A 24,434-nucleotide genomic window follows, 5' to 3' on the forward strand; every position below is an offset into this window, starting at 1 on the left:
TATTCCAAATTTATTCTCTGGGAGACAAAGTTATGTAAAATAAGGTTGCTGACATTTTGTTTTTTAAATTAAGATACAGGATATAAAAGGAAAATGTAACTGGTGCTTGTTAAATCACATTGTTGCTCCTTTATTCATTGTGCATGTAAGAATTAGACTTAGTGCTAGATTGTTTGTTATGACAGGGTTTTAGCTGCTGCTGGGATTTCGGTAAAAGTCTTCATGTTAACGAGGTTAACTCTTACACTGCTTACACTTGAAACACTTGAGTAGCCAGTTTAAAATGCAGTGGTGAAAGTAGCAGTCTCGTAAGGCTTTATGATTCTAAGCCTTAAATGATCAATTTTTGTCAGCCAAATTTGATACAACTGCAGAGGTACTTTATATAATTTGAGCTTTTAAACATGACGACTAGGGCACAAAATTAGAAAAGTTATAGTACTCCTTAACAGAGTATGGTATTTAAGCACCTTAAACTTTAGAAAATATATATATTTTTTTGAATAGTTTCCTTTTAGCTTTTATGTGTAAGCTTTCTAATATCTCAAAACAGTATTAAAGAAGAAGCTGAAAGTTTATCTCAGCTTGAGTTGTTTAATGCAAAATATGTGTTGGAAGGCTTCTAACTATGGACGCTTCAGTCAACATTTTGATTTCAGTATTTAGGTTTCTTCAGGCTTGTTTAGGAGACCACATGCTTTAGTTCAAATAGCTAAATCTTCTAAAAGTTAATAAAAAGATCAATAGATGAAAAGAGGGGCTTTCATAAACTGTTTATTTGAGTGGTGATATCAGTTCGTCATTCCAGTATTTACAGTATCTGATACGCTGCATACTTATTTATCCCTATTTGGAAAACAGGTGTATGTTGCTTAACATGGATTTGTTCAAGCTAGTAGGATGTTAGGCAGATATTATACGTAGTACTATACAGAACAGGCCTGCGTAGTAGATGTTCACACCATGTACTATGTCACACTGTGTACTATATGAAGTATATGATGTGCATCATTACTAGCTACCACTGTAGCCTAGGCTTGCATATGTATCAGCAGCGTCTTTCAATGGTTGCAAATTATTCTGCATTTTTGAAAGGTTATGTTGTATGATATACATACAGCATAATATCCAAATGCTTCAATACTGTACATCTTGCAGCTCTTTGAGTAATAATTTTTTATAGCTGTGAAATGTATGAGTCACATTTAATTTTATTTTTTAAGTAAAATTTATTCATTTACATTTTGACATACAGAATGCCTTCTTATTCTGTTGTCCAATTGGTATGCTTCATCGGTACAATAATCATGCAGCAGGATGTTCAGCAATGAATATGTACTACTCTTATATTTTGAATGCTTCTCCCTTGGGAAAAAAAAATAGTACAGCTAGAGGCAATACAAAATGTATTTTAGGTTGCCATTTAACCCCGAACAGCAATGCTTTACTTTTCATTTTTAGTTTCGGTTTGTTCCCTTTTCTCTTCCCAACTTTCTCTTGTAATAATTTTGACCATTCTTTGGGAAATCTGTGACCGATTCCTCAAGAGTCTGAAAATGATTTGGTTGTCTGGTAAAACTATTATATAATTTTTGGGTGTTTCCATACCTTTGCTGCAAAGCTTGGATTGCTTTTCCTAAATTAGTTCTCCCTGACTGTTAGGAAATAAGTCTACCTCTTCTTGTGTTCTTCATGCTTATCTAGCTAAGGGCATTAGGTTGACTGTTCCATCAGCCTTGGCATAAAAATCAGCCTGTGGGTTGCCACTTGCAGTTTGCTATGTGATGTACACCAATAGATGGTATTAAGGATTCTTTGTACTGTCCCTTTAGCTCAGTCGGCATTGCTTTCTGCCTTTCACCTTTTTTTTATATCCTCCTTTCTGGTAACTGATTTTCTGTGTTGCCTCAGGTTTCAGTTCTTACTTAAATAATCCTTTCAATGAACACTATAAAAGCCTAGAAATTTAACTCTGTGGCCTCAGTAAATTTCTTCATAATGCTTTATGTTTCTGTATATAGCTCATTAAAACAACCCATTTCTAAACACACTTATGGATTTGCATGAATTAAAGCATTGTTAAATAAGTTCATTTTTATGTTGTTAGGGCTTCGATCAGGGTTATGGTGTGGTAACTGGGATCCCCACATTACTTATTTTTTTGGTTACATTTGATTTTGATTGTAGGGATTGTTGTGTTGTTAGTACATTACAGTTCTAATGTAAATGTACAGGCTTTTTTTTGTTGAATACTTCATTATGGCATTGTCAAAACTGTATGCACAGAAATGATTTAATGTATACGTGCATTTTGATACATTTTTATAGTTAACCAGTTTCATTTGTACTAATTTAGTTTTTGTAACCATTATTGTATTACAGTCAGCTTAGAAATTTTCAAGACAGATCAGCGATAACATAAGCTTACTCATGTTGGTTACCATATATTATTGAAGATTTATTCACAATGTCATCACTACACAATTATTTTAGTTATACATTACACTTCTCCATCATTAATTACATATTTTATGTCTTTATTAAAGTGTTTAGTAAACACTTTATACTCAGCATTTTACATTATTAATTTTTTTTTGTTTCATTTAGCATGCAGCCTGCACATAAGGTACACAAATTGAGAACATTTTTGTAGTGTTGTATATCTTTTGCATGATTTATATCTTATTGTTTTTGTATGGATGATATGCAGATGATATGAGGAGAATTATTCTTAAGGGAAGCAAAGAGCAGATTGAAGCAGCAAAGACACAGCTTTTGATGAAGGTAAAGTAATATATACTGTAATGTTGATCTTTGCTCTGCCATGCATTCGACCACTCCTCCTTCCATTTCTGTAATGCCTTCTTGTATAGCTACCTCTTCTTTATTGTTTCTTGAGGAACTGTATATCCACTTTAGAAACTCTAGGGTCTGTACTTTTTGAAGTTTTAATGGTTTTTATATCGTTGTGCATACTAATGCTTTATATTTCTTTTATTCTAATTATTTTGTGATATTGTATACTAACAGTGTGTGTGTTGTGTTATGAGAAGTCATCTCATTTTGTCACCCCTTATGCAGTCTGTATTGTCTTTTGTCCTAAGCTTCCAACAAGGTTTCTGTGTCAAAGAGTGACTTACCAGCAGTCTCTTTTGTCTTAGCTTACTCCTATTATTATCCCCTTATGATGTATTTTAATCACAATTGTTTGTGATTAACATAGCTTAGTTTTGTCTTGTATGATTTGAATAAATGAACTGTAGCATGCTTGTGTTATTTACTATTTTAGTAAGTTTGTACTCTGACAGAAATAAGACTTATGTTGTACTTCTATGTTCAGTTTAGATTTAAAGGATCTAGTTTAATGAAAAAAGCATTAAAATCTAATAAGTAATGAATACTCAAGCCCCAGTAATAAAGGCTACATTATGCCCTAAAGCCATCATGTAGAAATCTGTCTTGTTTTTTCTGCCTTTTTATGTAGCATTTATTTCATAATAAGATTTGAGGATAATCTTGTAAGCAGTTAAATTCATTAATGAATTCAACCATACAAGTGGGAATGATAAAGTATAAAAAAAGTACCATATGCAGTGCATTTGAGTGTATATGTGCACCTTGTACTTTATTTTGGTATATGTATTGACATTAAAAATCTGATAATCAATCTAAATTTTCTTGTGGGTGCAGTGTTTTTTTAAGAGTTGTATTAATAGCAATATTGTATTGTTATTTATTTGGTGTTGCATACACAAATGTACAAAATACTTGTGCAGTTCAAAACATGTTGGAGTATTGTACATCTTTGGTTGAAACTTGGGTTAAATATGTAATGCAGTACAATTACTTATATAAATAATAATTACATTTAATGTATTAGTAAATGTAGCACAATGCATATTGCATACACAAGGTTTCAACCAGTGGTATACAATAGCCTAAGCTCAAGTTATGATGTGTTTTGTATGGTGTAAGAATTTTGTAAATTTTGTATGCCATCGTAGTATATAACAGTACAAATATCTATAATATATTTTTTTTATAAACCTTGCACATGTACACAAACTCACCAAGGCCTTGTGACATGTCTACTATTTCTTGTAATCATGATAAAATGGGTATATACTCTATACAAAATCAGCAAACAAATGAATGCATGCTCACCTGCTGTGCATTTTGTACTTTTATATTATTTATAAACGTATGTATTGTTGAATCTGTTACTGTATTTAACGACTTGCAAAAATTGTCATTATGGGTATATACCTAAATGATACTGTTATTATGGTAAAAGGTAATATTTGAAATTAGCAGTGTCAGCAAAACTCAGAACATTTCAACTTACATCCTTCCAACAATTTTAACCTTCAAAAATATTTTACTTATTACGTATTTTGTTTCCACCTAATCCAAATGTGAAACATTTTTGTACTATGGGTTTCCAAACAAGCACCTTTTATGTAAAAGTATTTCTCAGCACACACTTGATTAAGTTATTGAAACTTGTCAACAAGGTAGTTAGGTGGTGGTCAGCTGCATTCTGACTGAGCAGATTGAAACTAGTACTGTATTCTCATTTTTTTTCATTGTATGTTATAATACTTGTGTTTGTTCAACATGGTTTCAAACAGGAAAAGTGAACAAGGAAAGGCGTGAAGGACGTCAGTGGGTCTTTGGCCACTTTATGCCCATGGTGTTAGTGTATTTCTGTCAGAACAAGTCACAGATTTTTAAAGTATTGTAATTTGTATTAGTCCTATGTATACAAACCAGAGCTTTTTATCATAATCCTACCCCAATCACATTGCTTAATCCCTGATACTGAGGGAAAAAAAAGCTTGTTGAAAGCAGCTAAGTGGAAGATCCTTCTACTCCCTCACCCTCCACAGTTTAACAGCAGTTGAGTTGAAGACAGAATCCTGGCCTGTTGTAGGAAGGACACTAGTAGCACTTTGTTATTTCTGTTCTGGTGACTTAGTAGATAAAGGCGATGAGAATTTCCTTATATTTTTTCAGCAAGATCTCTTTATTTACTAGGAAATAGATTTTCAAAAGCCATTTTCCAGTGTTTTAGTTTTATCTCTTGTATGCAGTGAGCCAGCAGATTTTTGAAGAGGTATTAAGTTAATTCTTAGTACAACCATTAGTTGTGGATAAGTGGTAGATCAATTTAACAGTATCGGCATCTTTTACTTCCCGAATTTTAAGCTCATCAATATCAGGGATGTGCACACCTTTCAATGTGTACCTGTTACCTGAAAAATTATTACTATTGAAATAAATAATCAAATCACATGCATATGAGAATTGCTTGATATTAACACAAATGGAGACCATTAATATGAATAGGTACACACATTTTTGCGATGATGGTTGCTTTTGAGATGAAATGTCTAGCTGAAGAGCCTGAAAGTCAGTGGTGCCTTCTCTGTGTTCATTTGGCTTAGATGAAATTAAGAGGTGTGTAATTTATAAGATGGACATGAAACTGTTCTAAGAAGTGTGCCTGTAACCTTTCTGACTGCCGTATATATTTTGGCATAGACAGAGAATGGTAGTATTTAACAGATTATCAGGATGTTTGGTCAGTAAGCAATTTTTCTGTACATTTATTATGTCCACCATTAATTGGAGATTTAGGCATAAGTGAGAGGTTTGTCAGTGAAGAGAGAATGTTCATTAATGTTTTTATCATTCAAATGTTGTTGTAGTAAGACTATGAATAAACAGAACTTATGATAAAGTTATGTTTCACAGGTGGCTGAGGAAGAAGAAATGCGCCAACAGATTCAGAAGTCTGCCATGAATATGTCTTTAAGGGCAAGAGGGAGGCAGAGTGCTCATGATAGTGATGATAGCCAGGTAAGCATATTCGTGGTTGTTATCTTCCACTAAGGCAAATGCCAATTTTATCAGCCTTGTGGGCAAAGTGGGTTGAAGTGGAAATTTTACTATGTACTGTGAAGTGGTTTTGAATTTTAATGAGAGAGATTTGCAGTACCATTAAAGTAAAATATTGATATAGGAAATTTTAACATTCTTTTATATAAAGAATCAAAGAAAATATATTGACAGATTTTGTAAAACATAGCAGATGGTTTGTTGGAAGTGATGGGACATTGTGTGTAGTTTTCATAAGGAAACATAATCATAGATAAATATTTCAGTTTTCTGTTTGTATAAGAATTTTGATAAGTGAACTTATGTAGATGCCTTGTAGGTTTAATTTTTAGTAGACCAGAGTAGTTATTCATGTAAAACTAGCCCTTCAACAGATTAAGTTACTTTGAGGTTTGTACTCTATGTAACCACCAATTTTGTAAATTGATTTTAATATGGAAAAATGTTTGTACTTGAAGTTCACCTTACAAAGTATGTATGTAACTTACTTCCACAGTTGCCTAATGAAGAACTGAAATAGTTTTATCCATCAGTTCACAGTTGCCTAATGAAGAACTGAAATAGTTTTAGTCATTTCAGTTTATTTCTGTCATTTGATTTGGTCCATATGTTCTCAAGATTCTTTCCCTTCTGTTGCCAAAATTGACATTAGTAAGATATGGTACTTCACACATTTGTTAAATTTTGTTATTATCAAGCTAACTTACTAATGGTTATCAATTTGCAGCTCCTATTATAAAACTGTAATGGTAATATGTACTGTAACTTTTCTGTTATAGCCTCCATCAATGAGTAGCTCATTACACCAAGAATCTCTAGCCGCAACAACCAGTGACCGTTTCATTGAGGCTTATGTGTCTGCAGTGGATTCAGCTGCCCACTTCTGGCTCCAGGTAGTTTCATGATGGTTTAGACTTGTGCTTTGAAATCTCTTAATGTAATAGATATAAACACTTCAAGATTTACTTTTATATTCTGTATGGTGTACATGGCAACTGCAGTCACTGAACTTGCACATCATTAGCTTTTTCTCAGGAAATTACTAGAAACATAAACTCAAGGAGTAAGATTTGCTCAGATTTTTCCTTTATCAGTCATTTTTGTTTTATACTTATACCCCCCCCCCCCCCTCGTGGCAGAATTTTGCAGCATTGTACTGACTGATTGTATGTATTCCTGTGACCAATGTTTGAAAATAAGTTATCTAATATACTGTTGTAATTTCATTGTAATGTCACCATTAGCTTACCAATGGCAACTGTCCATATATAAAAATGAACTTTATTTTAAGTCTCACTTCCAGATTCATGTAGCTCACTCAGAGAATATATTTTTAAATAAATGAGATGACAGTTGGAGCAAGGTCAAGTTAAAGATGATAAATAAAAGACAGGATGCCATGCAACTGTGACCAAAGTGATGCTGCAAAGATCCAATATATTACCATATACAGTGCAATGTGCAAGGCAAGGCATGCCATATGTGATACCCTTCTTTCAAGAATTGAGCAATGCTAGTAGTATTTGAGATAATATTTTTTATGTATTGTATACATTATTCTTAAACTTATATTAACTTCCTGTATACAGTTATCTAGCATCTGTGATGGTATTTATGGGTTGGTTGTGAAGTTGGTGCTCAACACTTCTATCCTGTATATATTTTACCTAAATTTTTCATTGACTTTGTCAAATTTAGTTGATTATTGTATGTTTAGCAAGTATTGGGCATAATTACAGAGTACCAAATTGCAATCAAAGCTAATTCATTTTAAGTTTTAAGCACCAGTTCATTGCTATACCAACTTTAAATTAGTATATAAATCTAGGTCATTGTACTTTTAAGTTTTCTATCACTTGTAAAGTGTGCAAAGTTACAAGAGTGCTTTAATAGATATAAACGAATCCTGAACATTGCATAGTATCAAAATCTTTTCTTGAAGATTTTCACTATTTGTAATCAGCATTATGCTTATCTGTACTGACCATTTGTTCATACACGAAACAAACCTTCGGTCTTAACATTAGGATTTACTAGCGCCAAGCTGGAAACCGGTAGACTTAAAATTACACTTGTGAGATCCAGGGACTAATGGCATCTATACCAGGTCACGGGGCATGTATACCCAGAATGCCCACGGCTACCTGTGACCCACCAGTTATTTTCCTACCGCCTTTAAGATAAGACGTGTTACTGTCTATCTGATTTAAAGCCGGTTTTTCAGTTTGCCCGTTCTTTATCCATTTCATTTTTTTTTTTTTTTTTTCATTCCTTTTCTTTCTCCAAGTGTGATCAGTGTTTGGTAAGAGTGTATACGTGGTATGATGGAGAATTTTGCCTCAACATCGGGATCGTCTACCGTTTCGAAGAGGAGACAAAGGAAATGCCCAGGAGTCAGTGGCTTTCCATGTTCTAGGTTCCTAACTTCGGTGTCGACGGATCCTCATCCAACGTGTAGTAGGTGCAGGGAAAACGTATGTACGGTTACTAATCCGTGTTCTGTTTGTCGCGGTTGGTCGGTGGAACAGTGGAAGAAGTTCTATGGGAAAAGCCAATACAAAAGGAAGGGGGTGACGCCATCTTTGGATGACCAAACCTTACTGGCTTCTTTTGTATCGCCAATAAACCAGGCTGCTCCATATGTTTCTCCACCTGCTTTTGATTTGTCTCATACCCCTTCGGTTTCTCCTAGCGGTTCTGTATCGGAAACGTCAGGAGGGGCCTTGGGTAATTTTATGAATAATTTGCACACTCCTTTGTTCCCAGCAAGTAGAGGGGGAGATCCGCCATCTTTGTTCCAGGCTCCTGCTACTCAAGCGCATAGGTTAGATGGTACGTGGTCAGCGCTAGGCCTACCAGGCGTACCAACCTTGGATGGTCTGCTTGCGCATTATATGACGTCACGGTTCCAGCAGGGTCCGGCAGCGCTGAATGTTCCTCATCCCCCGGGCTTGCAATTTATGGGAATTAATGCCGCGGCTTCACCATCCCACTCAGTGTTTACAGCGATGCAGAACGTGGGAGGTAGTTTGGCAGCAAACGTGCGGTTGCCAGCAGAAACCTCTCAGTCTCTCCCTACGAGAGGGATGACGTCACAACATACGTCACACTCCGATATGGCAGGCGTGATGACGTCACAGACCGATTCTCGGCCTTTTTCGCTGCACCCAGACGCTAATATGCCTTGTGACCCGTCAATGCAAACTGTAATGCAGAAATTACAGGATATAGAGAAGATAATGAATAAGAGAGACAAAAAGAAAAAGTGTGATTCGCCTTCTTCGTCTTCTTCCTCTAGTTCGGCGTCATCGCTGAGTCCGATAACGTCACGGCAAGCGCCAGTCAAGCGTTGGAGGAGGATTCGGGAGTTCCTGGCGGATCCTCGGGCTAAGAAGAGAAGAATCAATTCTTCCTCATCTTCGGACCAAGACTGTCATTTCCAAGTCAGCAAGAAGGTCGGAAAGTCCATGTGGCTATTAAGCACAAGGTTGGCAGACGAAGCCGTTCGCAAGAATCCGAACAAGCGAGAGAGGTGACGGCCGGCGGGCTAGCGGCCGAGGCGGGGTTGCCAGTTCGGATCGCAAAAAAACTGCGATACCTCTGGTAAAATCGACGTTGGCGGCGAAAGGTGCAGCAGAGGATGGAATGGCAGGTCCAGTTTCGCCCGTAAGGCCGTTCAAAATACGTATGAAGGACGATAAAACTCCTATTAAAAGTACGAAAAATAGAGAGTTGGCAACCTCGGCGGATACGTTCGTGGAAGGCAGTGTCCGTCTGGATAGAAGGTCGAGGCCGGGCTCGCCGACGCTCGAAAACGATGCCAATACTAATAGAGACGAACTTATCTCTGTCTTAAGGGAGCCTTCATCTTGGAGATCTAGACGAGATTCTCGCTCTAGATCCGTGAGCAGAGAAAGAGTGAGACGTTCTCGTTCCCTGCTGACTATCCGGGATCGAGCCAACAGCGGCCAGCAAAGATCAAAGAGACGGCGGCCGTAGGGGCAGGCGGCCGTGGAATTCCGGGCCGTCTGTCAGAAGATAGAGGCGAGACAACATCCCTTGTGACGGAGAATGGTACACTAGAGCCGGAGGAAGGAGAAAACCAAAAGTTTCTGGCCTTGTATGCAGAGGTGATTGATTTAATTCGTCAATTCAATAACCTTTCGGAGAAGACAGAAACACCGGCCAGTATGCTTCCTCCTGGAATTGACATGGCATTTGGTACTAAAGAGGGATACCAAGGTGTCGTATGAATTGCCTTGTTCGAGTCATGCGGAATCGGTCTTGCAACACGTAAACGCAAAGATTGCAGGGAGGGATAATTCCTTAAGATCTAATAGATCATTTAAATTTATTCCCCCTCCAATGATAAAGCAAAGGAAATATTATACGACACCGAAGGTCCCTTTGCTGTCTAGACAAATGAACCCTAATGTTGTAAGGTTAAGGCCTGGATTAACCTTGGATCAGGTTAAAATGGAGTGCCCTTCGATGACGTACCAAGAGGTGCTGCTACGTTAGAAGCAACAGCTTCTTCTGTCTTTCAGGCTGCTTCTTGGTTAGACCTTTGGTCAACAGCAGTGGCGAAGATTGCATCCTCGGAAGCAAGAAGGAAAGTAGTGGATGAACCATTGTTCATTAGATTACTACAGTCAGGTTCCAAGGCGATTGCGTACCTGACAAACTTAAGTGCCAATGTTTGGGCAAATATCCTGCTAATGAGGAGAGATGCAGCCGTTGGCTAGACTAAGCCGCAATATGGATTTGGATTCCCCTGTTAGCAATGAGGAATGGGGATATCTTGGAATCGCAACTGCTGTTGCCAGAGGTCATACTGGAAGAGGCGATAGATAGAAGAAGGATGGACACTAACGATAGGTTGGTGCAACAGGCAGTTAGGAAAACGTCTAACAGTCAAGCTACTCCTTTGGAGGGAAGACAACAGCAGATGTCTCGAAAGAAGACAGTGAGACATAGCATCCCTAATAGAGTCACAAGACCCTCTTCCCCAAAGAGGATAACTCATCGGCCCTTTCACAATAGAAACAACAGAGGAAGGGGCAATAGGGGAAGAGGGAGAGGCTCAAGAAGATAGGATGGGCGCCTCCCATCACTCGGCCACACCAGTGGGGGGTTGCCTGGCAAATCACTGGAAGGTGTGGCAGAAACTAGGGGCAGAGCAGTGGGTGGTGGATGTTCTCAGGATCGGGTATTTGATCCCGTTCGAGGTAACCCCGCCCCTGACAGATCAACCATTACCCCACGTCACTTATGCCCACAAATCTCAGAAGGCCACTATTCTGCAGGACGAAGTGAAGAAGATGATGGAAAAAGGAGCTGTGCAACAAGTATGCAGTCCGACATAAGGCTTCTACTGCAGGATTTTCCTGGTACCCAAAGCCAACGGGGAGTGGAGGACAGTAATAGACCTGTCAACGCTGAATCTGTTTATAAGGAAAACCAGTTTCAAGATGGAAACTCCGAAAACGGTTCTACAAGCAGTCAGAATCGGAGACTTTATGCTGACAGTCGATCTAAAGGACGCATACTTTCAGATACCAGTCCATCAGTCTTCAAGGAAATTTCTCCGCTTCAGTCTTGCAGGGAAAGCTTTCGAATTCAAGGTCCTGTGCTTCGGATTGACAACGTCTCCTCAAGTTTTTACAAGAGTGTTCACCCTCGTGTCGGCGTGGGCGCATGCTCAGGGGATCAGGCTAATAAGATATCTGGACGATTGGCTGGTGATAGCAAAGTCCAGGGAGAAATTACTCAGGGACAGGGCGGCCCTCCTGCAGCTTTGTCACAGCCTAGGTATTGTGGTGAATCAGGAGAAGTCGCAGTTGGATCCAAGTCAACGTTTGGAATATCTGGGAATGGTGATAGACACAACACAAGCCAAAGTATTCCCGACAGACCAAAGAGTAGAGAAATGCAAACAAGTGTGAATGCCTTTCTGGGAAAGCAGACACAGCCAGCAAGACAGTGGCAGGTGGTGCTGGGAATCCTAACCTCCCTTGAGAAGCTAGTACCACAAGGAAGGCTACACCTTCGGTCCCTCCATGGAGGATGAAGGAGTTTTGGTCACCAAACAGTAGATCACCCGTACGAGCAAATTCCCTTGTCGGCAGAAGTGAGGAAAGACTTGCTGTGGTGGGTGAACGACGACAATCTGACAGTGGGTGTCCCCCTTCAACAATCCTCCTCCCCACCATCTTGCTGTTCTCGGATGCGTCACTAGAAGGCTGGGGAGCCCATATGGAGGAGTTGATGGTGTCAGCAAAATGGAGTTGCAAGGACAGAGAACTCCATATAAACGTGCTGGAGTTGAAAGCAGCTTTTCTGGCTCTACAGGAATTCAGGGAGAGAGTAAAGGGACACTCAGTGGTATTGATGTCAGACAACACACAGGGGGTCCTCGAGTTTACGACGTTGATCCGTTCTTACGATGCGTCGTAACACGATTTCAGCGTAAGTCGGAAACATTGAAAAATACCACATGATTTAATGTAAATACCTATCAATAACGAGAGAACAATTCCTTACCTTTATTAGTTTGATTGGCTTGCACACTGAGAGGAAGCTGCGGTGCTGGAGAGACTGGGGGAGGTTAGTGAAGAGCAAAAAGAACCTCCTGAAGGTTTGCTGGAGATGCTGGAGGCAGATGATTTCTTGTGAGGTGAGGCAGAACATACTAGTTGCTGGATATGCCTTGAGGCAAGGTGATTCTTGAGGTGAGGCAGTAACATACTACTGGGAGATGTTGGGGCAGGTGAGTCTTTAGGTGAGGCAGAACCTACAGAAGGTGCTGGAGATACTGGGGCAGGTGAGTCTGGGTTAGCAGAACATTCAGAAGGTGCTGGAGATTGTGGGGCAGGCGAGTCTGGATTAGCAGAGGCAGCTGAGGTAGAGGGTACAGGATCTCCTGCAGGCCTCTCTACCTTCTTTAAAATACTGCTCCAGGTTAGTCTGAACAGAGAGCGACCTCTTTTCATCCAAGATCTCCTTGTAACACTGACATCAAATCCATGACGCCTCTGGAAACCCTAGTGAACCTTGTCCAAGTTGGGATCCTGAGCCTCAAAAGTTGACAACGCTTGCTGCAACTCTGCAAAACCTCTTATCAAGTCCTGCCTTGTGAAAGCCTTAGGCTCTGGGGTGGGTGCTTCTTCTTCTTCCTCTATCATCTGCTTCTCCAGTTGTATCAGGTCCTCAGCAGATAACTCCTCGCCATGAGACTCCAGCAGCTCTGTAACATCATCAACCTCCATCTCCAAATTGATTTCCTTACTCAGGGCAACAACGTTCTTGACAACTAGCTGAACTGTGTCCTCAAACCCATGGAAATCATTCACAAATTGAGGACAAATTTTCTTCCAGACACCATTCATGTTTGTTTGCTTAACCTCCTCCCAGGAATTAGCAATGTTCTTTACAGCATCAAGGATGTTGTAGGATTTCCAAAAGTCCTTCAGAGTCAAGTCCTTCTTGGTTTCAGTTGCCTGTAAAGCCATAGCAATTGTCCTTCGTAGGTAGTAGGCCTTGAACGAAGCAATCACTCCTTGGTCCATAGGCTGTAAAAGGGCCGTGGTATTAGGTGGAAGGTAAACCACCTTGACATTAGGGTTGAAGTCTCCCAAGCTGGGCAGGGTGTCCAGGGGCATTGTCCAGCACTAGCAACACCTTAAAGGGGATACCCTTGGAGGCGCAATACCGCTCCACACTTGGAACAAAATGGTTTACGAACCAGTCCTCAAACCACTGCAAGTGTCACCCATGCCTTCTGTTGGACTTCCAAATTACTGGTAGTTGACCCTTCCAAATGCCCTTGAGTGCCTTGGATTTTCAGCCTGATACACCAACAAGGGCTTCAGTTTGAAGTCGCCAGCAGCATTACCCCCAAGAAGTAAAGTTAGCCTCTCCTTGCTGGCTTTATGACCGGGTGCTGACTTCTCCTCCTTGGCGATGTAAGTGCGGTTAGGCATACGTTTCCAAAACAAACCTGTCTCGTCTACGTTAAACACTTGCTGAGCAGAATAACCCCCCTCCTTAATTATCTCAGACAACGCTTTAGGAAATTCACTCGCTGCTTTCTCATCCCCACTAGCAGCTTCACCTTGCAATTTAAGGTTATGGTAATTGGCCCGAGCCTTAAATCGCATAAAACCAACCCCTACTAGCCACAAACTCTTCACTTTCACTTCCCTCCCCCTTTTCTTTTTTCAACGCTTCAAACAATCTTTTCGCCTTCTCCTGAATCACCATAAGGCTGACTGGGATACGCCGTTGATTTTGGTCTTCCAACCAAAGCACCAATAACCTTTCCATTTCAATTATTAGACCACTACGCTGCTTAGTTATCACTGTCGCTTTCATAGGAGCAGATCCTTTCACATGTTCAACGATGCGCTCTTTATCTTTGATAATGGTAGCAACGGTCGAACGGCTAAGGCCAAGCGAGCGGCCAATGTTTGTTGGCGTTTCTCCCTTCTCAGATCGCTTTATAATGTCCACTTTAATTTCCATGGTGATGGCCTTTCTTTTCTTCGATGCACTACCATCAGAAGAGTCCGCCTTGCGCTTGGGAGCCATAACAAAGAGCAAAAAGTTACAAAAACGATACAACACGAGGGAGAGAGAGGCAGTGTAAACAACCAAAATGGCGTATGGGCGAGGAATGAGCGTAGCGAAGCGACGCCGTCCTCTCCCCCACAAAGCGTATTCTTCCGCCGTGCGCCCGGAACTAGTTCACGTTTGTTTACGTTGCTTACGACGCTAAACCGCGTAAGACGGAACGACGCAAAATATTATTTTTTATATTTTTATGGGGGCGCGTTCGTAACCACGAAACATCGTAAGTCGAGACCAGCGTAACCCGAGGACTTACTGTAGTAGTTTATATAAACAAGCAAGGAGGCCTAGTTTCTCGGCAGTTACATGTGATGACAGTTCAACTTCACCAGTGGGCTATAGAGAACCTGGTAGACATCAAGGCCAGGTATATTCCGGGAAAAAGAAACATAGTGGCCGACAAGTTGAGCCGCAGGGATCAGATTCTGGGAACGGAGTGGTCCCTACACCAACAGGTGGTGGACAGGATGCTCATGTTGTGGGAAGGACCGATCATAGACCTATTCGCAACCAGGTACAACAAAAAGTTGGAAGTGTATTGTTCGGTAGTCCCAGACGCAGAGGCAGTAGCAGAAGATGCGCTACAACACCCCTGGGACAATCTGGACGTGTACGCATTTCCTCCATTTTGTCTAATCCGTCAGGTTCTGAACAGGGTAATGCGGTCTCAGAACCTCAAGATGACCCTGGTAGCCCCGTTATGGCCGAAAGCAGAGTGGTTTCCAGACCTACTGGAACTCCTAGTAGATGTGCCAAGAGAGTTACCTCAATGGAGCAACCTTCTGTGTCAGCCGCACGTGGAGAGGTACCACCAGTCGGTGAAGTCCCTATCGCTTCACGGATGGAGACTGTCGAGTATCTCCTCCGAGCGCGAGGGTTTTCGCAGAAAGCAGCAACTCAGATGGCAGGTAATATCAGAAAATCATCTGCGACAGTATACCAAGGAAAGTGGTCAGCATACTGTGATTGGTGTCGTAGAGGGAACGTGTCTCCACTCGGTACCACTATTCAGCAGTTAGCAGACTTTCTGATATATCTCAGAACAGAAAAACATATGTCTGTATCTGCAGTGAAGGGGTACAGGGCGGCTCTAGCCTCAGTCTTACGAATGAAAGGAGTGGACATATCGTCTTCATGGGAGTTGGCCATGCTGATGAGGAGCTTTGAACAGTCATGCCCACCAAAGGAGCTAAAAGCCCCAGATTGGGATCTGACCAAGGTACTGAGTAGTCTGACAAAACCCCCCTACGAACCACTAAGGCAGTCCACGGATAGGAGCCTGAGCCTGACCCTGAAGACAGTCTTCTTATTGGCCCTGGCTTCAACCAAAAGGGTGGGGGAGCTACATGGCCTCTCATATCTCATAAAGCACTCGAGAGGTTGGAGATCAATGGTATTTGAGTTTGTCCCAGAATTCGTGGCCAAGACCCAAAATCCAACAATAGTAGACGGCAGATTCGACTCCTTTACCATACCTTCCTTGGCAGACTTTGTAGACAACGACAAAGCTGAGATGCTCCTGTGCCCCGTCAGGGCACTAAGGGAGTACTTAAAGAGAACAAGGCACCTCAGGCCGGGGTGCCGGAGATTGTTCGTAAGTACAGGACGGAACAAGAAGGAAGTGTCCAAGAATACAATATCGTTTTGGCTAAGGGAGACGATCAGAGATGCTTATACGGCAGAAGACAGAGGGTCAGATAGCCAGGTGGGAGCTAGAGCTCATGACATCAGGGGCGTGAGTGCTTCCCTGGCATTTAAGAAGAACATGTCTGTGGATAAAATTCTGAAAGCTGGTGTGTGGAAACGCCAAACAACTTTCACCTCATTTTATTTGAAAGATGTTGCCCATAGATCCTTGGACACCCTTTCCTTGGGTCCAGTGGTGGCGGCCCAACAAGTGATATAGTTCATCCAGTGCCCTGGCGGTCAGTTTTGCGTCTACGTCTAAGATGAAGGTATGAAAGTAGAGTGAATGGGATGACTGGCTTTTTTTCTTTAATACTTTCTTCCTACTCTTAAACTACGGGCAATGAAGGGGAGTACAGTCCATGTGCTGGAAAGGACTAGATGCAGGTGAGGGGTCAGCCATATTGTGAAGCTATCTTAGGTGATGATATACTTTTCAGTAGCAACACACCCCTCTGGATAATAGGGAAAAGAGGGGTGAAGGTGGATCCAGTGGTGGCGGCCCAACAAGTGATATAGTTCATCCAGTGCCCCTGGCGGGTCAGTTTGCGTCTAGTCTAAGATGAAGGTATGAAAGTAGAATGAATGGGATGACTGGTCTTTTTTCTTTACTACTTTCTTTCTACTCCTTTAACTACGGGCAATATGAAGGAGAGTACCGTCATGTGCTGGAACGGACTAGATGCAGGTGAGGTGGTCAGCCATACTGTGAAGCTATCTTAGGTGATGATATACTTTTCAGTAGCAACACACCCCTCTGGATAATAGGGAAAAGAGGGGTGAAGGTGGATCCAGTTGCAAGGGACAAGAGTAAACAGTAGAATGGTATCTACACCCAGTGGGAGAAAACCAATAGATCCGCTTATATCTTTGGTCCTAGGTTCATTGTCCATTCTCTTAGAATTTCCCTATATATTCGGAAATGGATAAGGTGGCAAACTCCCAGTCAGTTGTAGAGACTTACCTCCCTCCAATAGTAAGTCTATCCTAATGTTAAGACCGAAGGTTTGTTTCGTGTATGAACAAATACCAAATTTGTAAAACTAATTGTATTTTTCATAACTAACAAACCCTGAGGTCTTAACAGTTTAAAGGCCCACCTCGAACCACCCCTCTAGCAGTCTAAACTGGGTTAGAAATATAACTGGTGGGTCACAGGTAGCCGTGGGCATTCTGGGTATACATGCCCCGTGACCTGGTATAGATGCCATTAGTCCCTGGATCTCACAAGTGTAATTTTAAGTCTACCGGTTTCCAGCTTGGCGCTAGTAAATCCTAATGTTAAGACCTCAGGTTTTTTTGTTAGTATGAAAAATACAAAATTAGTACAAATTTGTATTTTTATATTTTGTCATTTTTTGGATTAAGCAGTTATTATCTTCATACTTTGTATTCTCCTATTCACCTTCACAGAACCCTCATATTTGGCTGCATATTTTTAATCTTGCAGAATTGCCTCTGAAGACTTATAACATTCCTTGCTATTCATTGAAATAATTGGTTTTATTTAAACAGGTTGTTGGTTCTCGTTCCATTCAACTAGACAAATTAGTAATTGACATGACAGAGTACTATGATTCTTCTGAAAATCGAGAATTGCATGAATTAGAAAAGGTAAGAATCATTATTACAGTACACTTATTAGCTCATGAGTGTATTAAATTTACTGTCTAGAATGCTAGGATGTTCTTCATATAGAACAAGTACTTTCCCTATACTATACATAATTCATAAGTGATGTAAACAATTGTTTTGTTAAATGCCTGAATTTGTAAGTTGAAGTGAGCAAATTATTTTCAGATGTAAATTACTTGGTCAGTGGCATAAACTGGTTCTATAGCTGGTCTTTGAGACTACTACTACTTACAGTTGTCCAATTGAGGCATTTTCATATGGTTTCCACTTGAGCAAAACCTACTCAATTGCTGGATATATCTATTAACAAGTGTATTATACCATCATTTTATTTCATGTGAATTATTACTTTTATTTCTATGTTAATGATATATCATTTCCCTATTGGTTACACTAGTTTATTTGGGTGTTATGGCAGCCGTCAATGCAAATATAAAGAAATGCGTGATGAGTAGTGTTTAACCTGTCTGGTAATCGGAATCATCCACATAACATGTGACCAGCTTTCATTGCCAATTTCCTGTCAGTATAATGTAACATATTTACATTAACATTGTCAAGATTCAATTGAAAATTATTTTGTTCCAATACGTAAAAAAACCCTCGGTCCTTTAACAAGAGGAAGGTACTTAGCGGCAGCTGAACCGGTCGTAAGCTTCGAACAAAGGGGTTCAGTAGTTAACTACTTGTCCGGCAGTTGGCGGTCAGTTCGACTGCGAGGAGTGGAGTCGCTTTGCTTTCGGTCGCGTTTGGTGGATGGACGTGTTGCTCTTCGCCTCTCTGCCCGCTTCTTGTCGTATGTTTTGTTTGCTTCACTGCATGAAGGCTTTTTTCTTTCCCTTTTACTGTGTGTATTTGTCCAAGGATATATGTAAGTACGTGTGTGTTGTTGTATACAATACAGTGAATTGTGTGATTTTTGAGATTCAAAATGGAATCCCAAGAGCCGGAGAGACCCCCTCGCCCCCCCATCAGCCGCAGATTGTGCCCTGGTGTGGAGGGCCGTAAGTGTGGGGCCTTTCGATCATCTATTGAGATTGACCCTCATGAGTTTTGTACTCGGTATAGAGGGCGGGAATGCTCTCGCACCGAGACGTGATGTTTGTGTGTTTTGGTCGGAGGAGCAGTGGGAGCGCTGTGGGGGTGAGGAAGAAGTCGTGTAAGCCGGCCAAGGAGTCGTCGGAGGGTTCTCCTTGGTTACGGACACCTTCTTCTTTTCTCCCTCCATCTCAGCTCCCTCGTATGGCTCCTTCTCCTCTCTCACTCGGGGTGGGAACTGTCCTCCCCCAGGCAAGGGGAGACCCCCCCACTAACTCACCCGACTTTTCCTTCCTCAGATCTGCTTGCCATGGGGGACGATCTCGGACAGGCCTGGTACTCGCTGGGGCTGCGAGGGACACCGATGGTCCAGGGGCTGCTGAGTCACCTGGCGAGAGGGGCCATGCCGGTAACGCACGGCCCGACCACCACAACTACCACGACGGTGTCCACGCCTGGCTACGCTACTCCGCTGCACCTGGTGTACACCCAGCACCTTACCACAGTGACCCCTACAGCTGCTGTGCAGGCGCCGCTGCCGGAGGTTATGTTGCCCGCTGTGACGCCGCCACCTGGTTTTGCCGTTCTTGCTGCAGCCCCGGACTTCCGGTGTCCCAAGAGCTCTCCCCTGGACCTGCCTCCTGTGCAGAGGATGCCGCTGGTTCCTGCCCCGCCTCCTGTTCCTGAATATGCTGCCGCTCCAGTTCCGGTACCAGTTCCTGCCGCCATCGTTCCTGCCCGTGGTGTTGCTGCTCCCACCCCAGGTCATTCCGGACAGGTGCAGTTGGGCCCTGTTGCTTCGGCAACTGCCCCAGCTCCGTCCTGGGTGGAAGACCTGACAGTGGTGCTGAGGAAGTTGACGAAGAAGAAGAAGAAGAAGAAGAGGAAGGTGTCGTCGTCGTCTTCGTCGTTGTCGTCTGCCACCGCTTCCCCTTCAACTTCTAAGGCCCCACAGCCAAGGAAGAAGAAGGTTGCCTCCTCCCCCCCAAGAAGGCTTGTCCTGAGACTTCTAAGGGTCCGTCCCACTCTGGTAGGACGGTCGGGACTTCCGCCGGTCTTCCTGTTCCTTTGGGAACGGGGCCCGTCTCTCCTTCCGCAAGGAAGAAGAAGACGGGGACCGGAGGAGCGCCGGCTAACACCGGTACCTCCTCGCCTGGCGCCAGGGGTTCTGCCTCGGTGCCAGGTACCGTCTCGGCCTCTCGTTTGCGAGAGTTACCGAGTGTATGGTCACCTGCGGGTGACCGTACAGCCAAGACCCAGGCAACCTAGTCCACTCAGCGCCAGGATCCACGCATGGAGCGGAAGACTGGCGGGGGTCGCTCAGGCGACTCCCACCAGACCAGCGATCGCTCTCGCGGCGTTACGCTGGTACCTAGGGTTGACTCGACGGTCCCAGACCGGTCGCGGGCTGAAGCGAGGAAGCGGTCCCCTCAGTCGCCTGAACCAGCCTCGGCTGGTCCAAGTGGTGTGACGCGCCATGAGGACAGGCCTTGCTCCCACCGTGATAGCGGACTCTGCAGGTCCCCTGACCGCCGCTCTTACTGGGACCGGGCGGAGAGGGGGACCAGCAGCAGCTCTTCTGGCGCTCGGGACCGTCGCCGCCGTTCTCAGTCCAGCTGCTCTCCCCAGGAGAGCCACTTGACCAGGCCTGCTGCTCGATTGCCACCGCGGGTTGGTGATAGCCTGCAGCCCCCTCAGCACACCGGTTCTGCCGGTGGGCACGGGCGGAGCGTCAGGTCTTCCTCTCCGATCCCTTCAACTTCCTTGGGCTTCACTGGGAAGAGCGAGGCGATCAGGAGTGTCGCGCCACGACACCCTACGAACCTGGCATGGTCCTAGGACCGACCAGATCGTATGCGCAAGTGGCAGGAGGAGACCAGGAGGGGTCTGTTGTGGTTCCTTCCGTGGAACCTTCCGTGGAAGGAAGAGGGTCTCGGGAGGCATTCTCACTGGACGGGCTTGACGGTCCATTTCCGCAGGATGCAGTCACTCTTGAGATCCAGAGGTTGTTCACGGAGGTTATTGCTCTGATTCGTCAGCACAACGACCTCGGGGAAGGATCGCCGCTTCCACCTTCCGCGCCCACATCGGGCTTGGAGTCGTTTTGGGGACCTGAGAAGGAACCCAGGACGACGGTGGGTCTGCCGCGATCGGCCTTGGCTGACAGTGTACTGAGCCAAGTGGACGCTCTCGTCTCCGGACAGGAGGGTTCGCTTCGGTCCGGTAGGTCTTCCAAGCTCCTTCCTCCACCTCTACCGCGACAGATGCGCTTCTACGTGCCTTCAGAGGACCCTCTCCCGCCCAAACAGGTTAACCTGGAGCTAGCCAGGTTAACTCCAGGGGTGTCTCTGCAGCAGCTCCTGTCGGAGAACCTCTGGTTCTCGCAGCAAGAAGCACTTGCCTTGGAATCTACCGCAATTGCAGCATTCCAAGCAGTCTCCTGGATCGACCTGTGGTCCCTCACAGTGCCGAAAACCTTGGGGAACATCACTCCTGAATGGGACCCGGCATTTGTAAGACTGTGCCAGTCTGGAGGTAGGGCCATCTCCTACCTGGCCCACCAGACAGCTAACCTGTGGGCCAACCTGGTTCTCCAGCGTAGAGACGCTGTTTTCACCCAAGTGACCAGGCAGCTGGGCGTGAGGCGGCTCTAGGTCTTCGCAACGGACCGGTGCAGAGTTCCTCCTCTCTCTTCCCCAGAAAGATGGTGGACGCTGCAGTGGAACAGCGGCGCACTGACGACAGTGACCATCTCGTCCACCAGGCAGTCTCCAAGGTGGCTGGGCAATCTCGGAGGACTGCGGCTAAGCCCAAGAGTTTAGCTAGCGCTTCCTCTGCGGCCAAGACGATCGCCTCGTCGAAGCCGAGAGGAAAGACTCTGCCTTCGACTTCTGCTGTAAGGAGTGATCGCAACCGGCCCTCCTCCCAGTCCTTCTCTCGAGGAGGATCTGGGAAGAAGTCGAAGAGGAGGGAAACGCTAAGGACGGCGTTCCCCCTCACCTGCTGCCAGAAGTGGGTGGGTGCCGGGCGAGCCATTGGGCAACATGGGAGTGCTACGGTGCAGAGACCTGGATAGTGAACGTCCTTCGGGAGGGATATTTACTACCCTTCGAGTCTCGGCCACCCCTCACCTCCAACCCGGTCCATCTGCAAATGTACGTTCCTGGTTCGACCAAGGACGTGACGGTTCGGCAGGAAGTAGAAGCTATGCTGAGCAAACGTGCTGTGGAGATCTTATGGGATCAGTCGCCGGGCTTCTACAGTCGACATTTCCTGGTGGAGAAGTCCTCGGGGGCCTGGCGCCTGGTGATAGATCTCTCTCCCTTGAACCGATTCGTTCGCCAGACTCTGGGGAGAACGACTTCTTGCTTTCGGTGGATCTGAAGGACACGTATTTCCAGATACCCACCCGTCAATCCTCCAGGAAGTACTTCCACTTCATCCTCGACGGGATGTTGTACCAATTCAGGGCACTTTGTTTCGGTCTCTCAATCGCCCCACAGGTGTTCACGCTGGTGTCGACTTGGGCCCACTCGGTAGGGATAAGTCTTCTGAGGTATCTCGACGATTGGTTAGTCCTGGCGAGCTCCCGCTTGCAGTTGCTGCAGGACAGAGATCGATGACTTGAATTCTGCCGCGATCTGGGGATCGTAGTGAATTACGAGAAGTCAGACCTCGAGCCCAAGCAGAGGATGAAGTACATGGGCATGCTGATCGACACGGTAGCAGAGTGAGTCTTCCCTGCAGATTCGCGGATCAGCAGGTTCAGGGAGGCAGCAAGACTGTTCCTGTCTCTACAGGAGCAACCAGCTCAGCAGTGGCAGGTCGTGATCGGTCACCTGTCGTCTCTCGAGAAGCTAGTCCCTCTTGGGCGTCTTCACCTGCGGTCTCTTCAGTGGAGACTAAAGGAGTGTTGGTCACAGGCAAGAGACCCTCCCTTCTTCCCTGTGTCTCTCACGGAGGAGGTGAGGCAGGACCTAGCCTGGTGGCTGGACGACGGGAACCTCGTAAGAGGAGTGCCTCTTCACATTTTCCCCCCCTCCCCCCCGGGAGATGTTGCTGTTCTCAGACGCATCGACCGAGGGATGGGGCGCACACCTGGAGGAGTTGCTGACTGCAGGCGTGTGGGAGCATCGCAATAAGCACCTTCACATCAACGTCCTGGAGCTCAAGGCAGCGTTCCTTGCTCTCCAAGAGTTCCGGGACCATCTGGTGTGACACTCGGTGGTGTTGATGAGCAACAACACCACGGTAGTGGCGTACGTCAACAAGCAGGGGGGCCTAGTGTCCCTCCCGCTGCACCAGTTGACGTTGCAGGTGCACGAGTGGGCCGTGGCACACTCAGTAGAGCTGTCAGCCCGCTACATTCCAGGCAAGAAGAATGTGGTAGCCGACAAGCTCAGCCATCGGGATCAGGTGATAGGAACCGAATGGTCCCTTCATCCAGACGTGGCAGAAAGGCTCTTTAACCTGTGGGGGCATCCAGTCATGGATCTGTTCGTCACCCGGCACAACAGAAAACTTCATGTTTTCTACTCGGTTGTGCCAAACCCATGGGCAGCTGCAGAGGACGCTCTTCAAGATCCGTGGGACAACCTCTTCGTTTACGCCTTTCCCCGGTACTGTCTGATTCGCATAGTGATCAGCAGGGCGCTGATCACTGTGAACCTTCAGATGATCCTGGTGGCACCCGTTTGGTACCCGGACCTGCTGGCTCTGCTTGCCGAAGCGCCGAGAGAGATTCCCCCCTGGGACAACCTCCTGTGCCAGCCACACGAGGAACGGTACCACCGGTCCGTTGAGTCCCTGTCTCTTCACAGTTGGCTGTTATCCACCATCTCTTGCGAGCGAGAGGCTTTTCTCTCAGCGCAGCAACAGTGATGGCTGGATACCTCAGACAGTCCTCTGCAGCTGTCTACCAGGGGAAGTGGTCCGTCTTCTGTGGTTGGTGTCGTGGACGGGGTCTCTCTCCTCTCAGAGCCACATTTCAGCAGGTAGCGGATTTCCTCGTCTTCCTTCGTCAAGAGAAGCTCCTCTCCGTCTCCGTAGTTAAAGGATACAGAGCCGCCCTGGCCCTAGTCCTTAAACTGCGAGGTGTGGATATCTCCTCTTCTTTCAAGATCTCCCTCCTGATGAAGAGCTTCAAGAGGTCTTGCCCACCCAGGGAACTCAGGCCCCCGGGGTGGGATGTGACTCTCGTCCTTAGGAGTCTGACTCGCAGACCCTTCGAGCCACTCAGAGAGTCGTCAGACAGGGATCAGACCCTCAAGACCCTCTTCCTGCTGGCCCTGGCATCGACGAAGAGAGTAGGGGAACTTCATGGTCTTTCCTTCAATGTCAAGTATTCCAGGGGATGGGGATCCATGACGCTCAATTTCGTCCCGAACTTCGTAGCGAAGACTCGGAATCCTTCGGTCCCTGACGACCGGTTCAAGTCTTTCATGATCCCCTCCCTGAAGGATTTCACCGATAATGATGCAGATGAGATGATGCTTTGTCCTGTGAGGGTGCTACGGCGCTATCTGAAGAGAACTCGGCACCTCAGG

General features: G+C 44.8%; 1 protein-coding gene across 1 annotated transcript in view; it reads left to right on the plus strand.

The window, feature by feature from the left end:
• The window catches only part of LOC135205129 (tudor and KH domain-containing protein homolog), a 52,493-nt gene that overhangs the window by 7,497 nt on the left and 20,562 nt on the right, over window positions 1-24,434 (plus strand). The window contains exons 6-9 of the mRNA XM_064235485.1: window positions 2,711-2,784; window positions 5,758-5,862; window positions 6,681-6,794; window positions 17,731-17,829. Coding sequence (XP_064091555.1) covers window positions 2,711-2,784; window positions 5,758-5,862; window positions 6,681-6,794; window positions 17,731-17,829 — 392 coding nt within the window. The remainder of the gene's footprint in view (window positions 1-2,710; window positions 2,785-5,757; window positions 5,863-6,680; window positions 6,795-17,730; window positions 17,830-24,434) is intronic.

Source organism: Macrobrachium nipponense, chromosome 24, assembly GCF_015104395.2.
Source record: "Macrobrachium nipponense isolate FS-2020 chromosome 24, ASM1510439v2, whole genome shotgun sequence".
In the NCBI taxonomy this organism is placed as follows: domain Eukaryota; kingdom Metazoa; phylum Arthropoda; class Malacostraca; order Decapoda; family Palaemonidae; genus Macrobrachium; species Macrobrachium nipponense.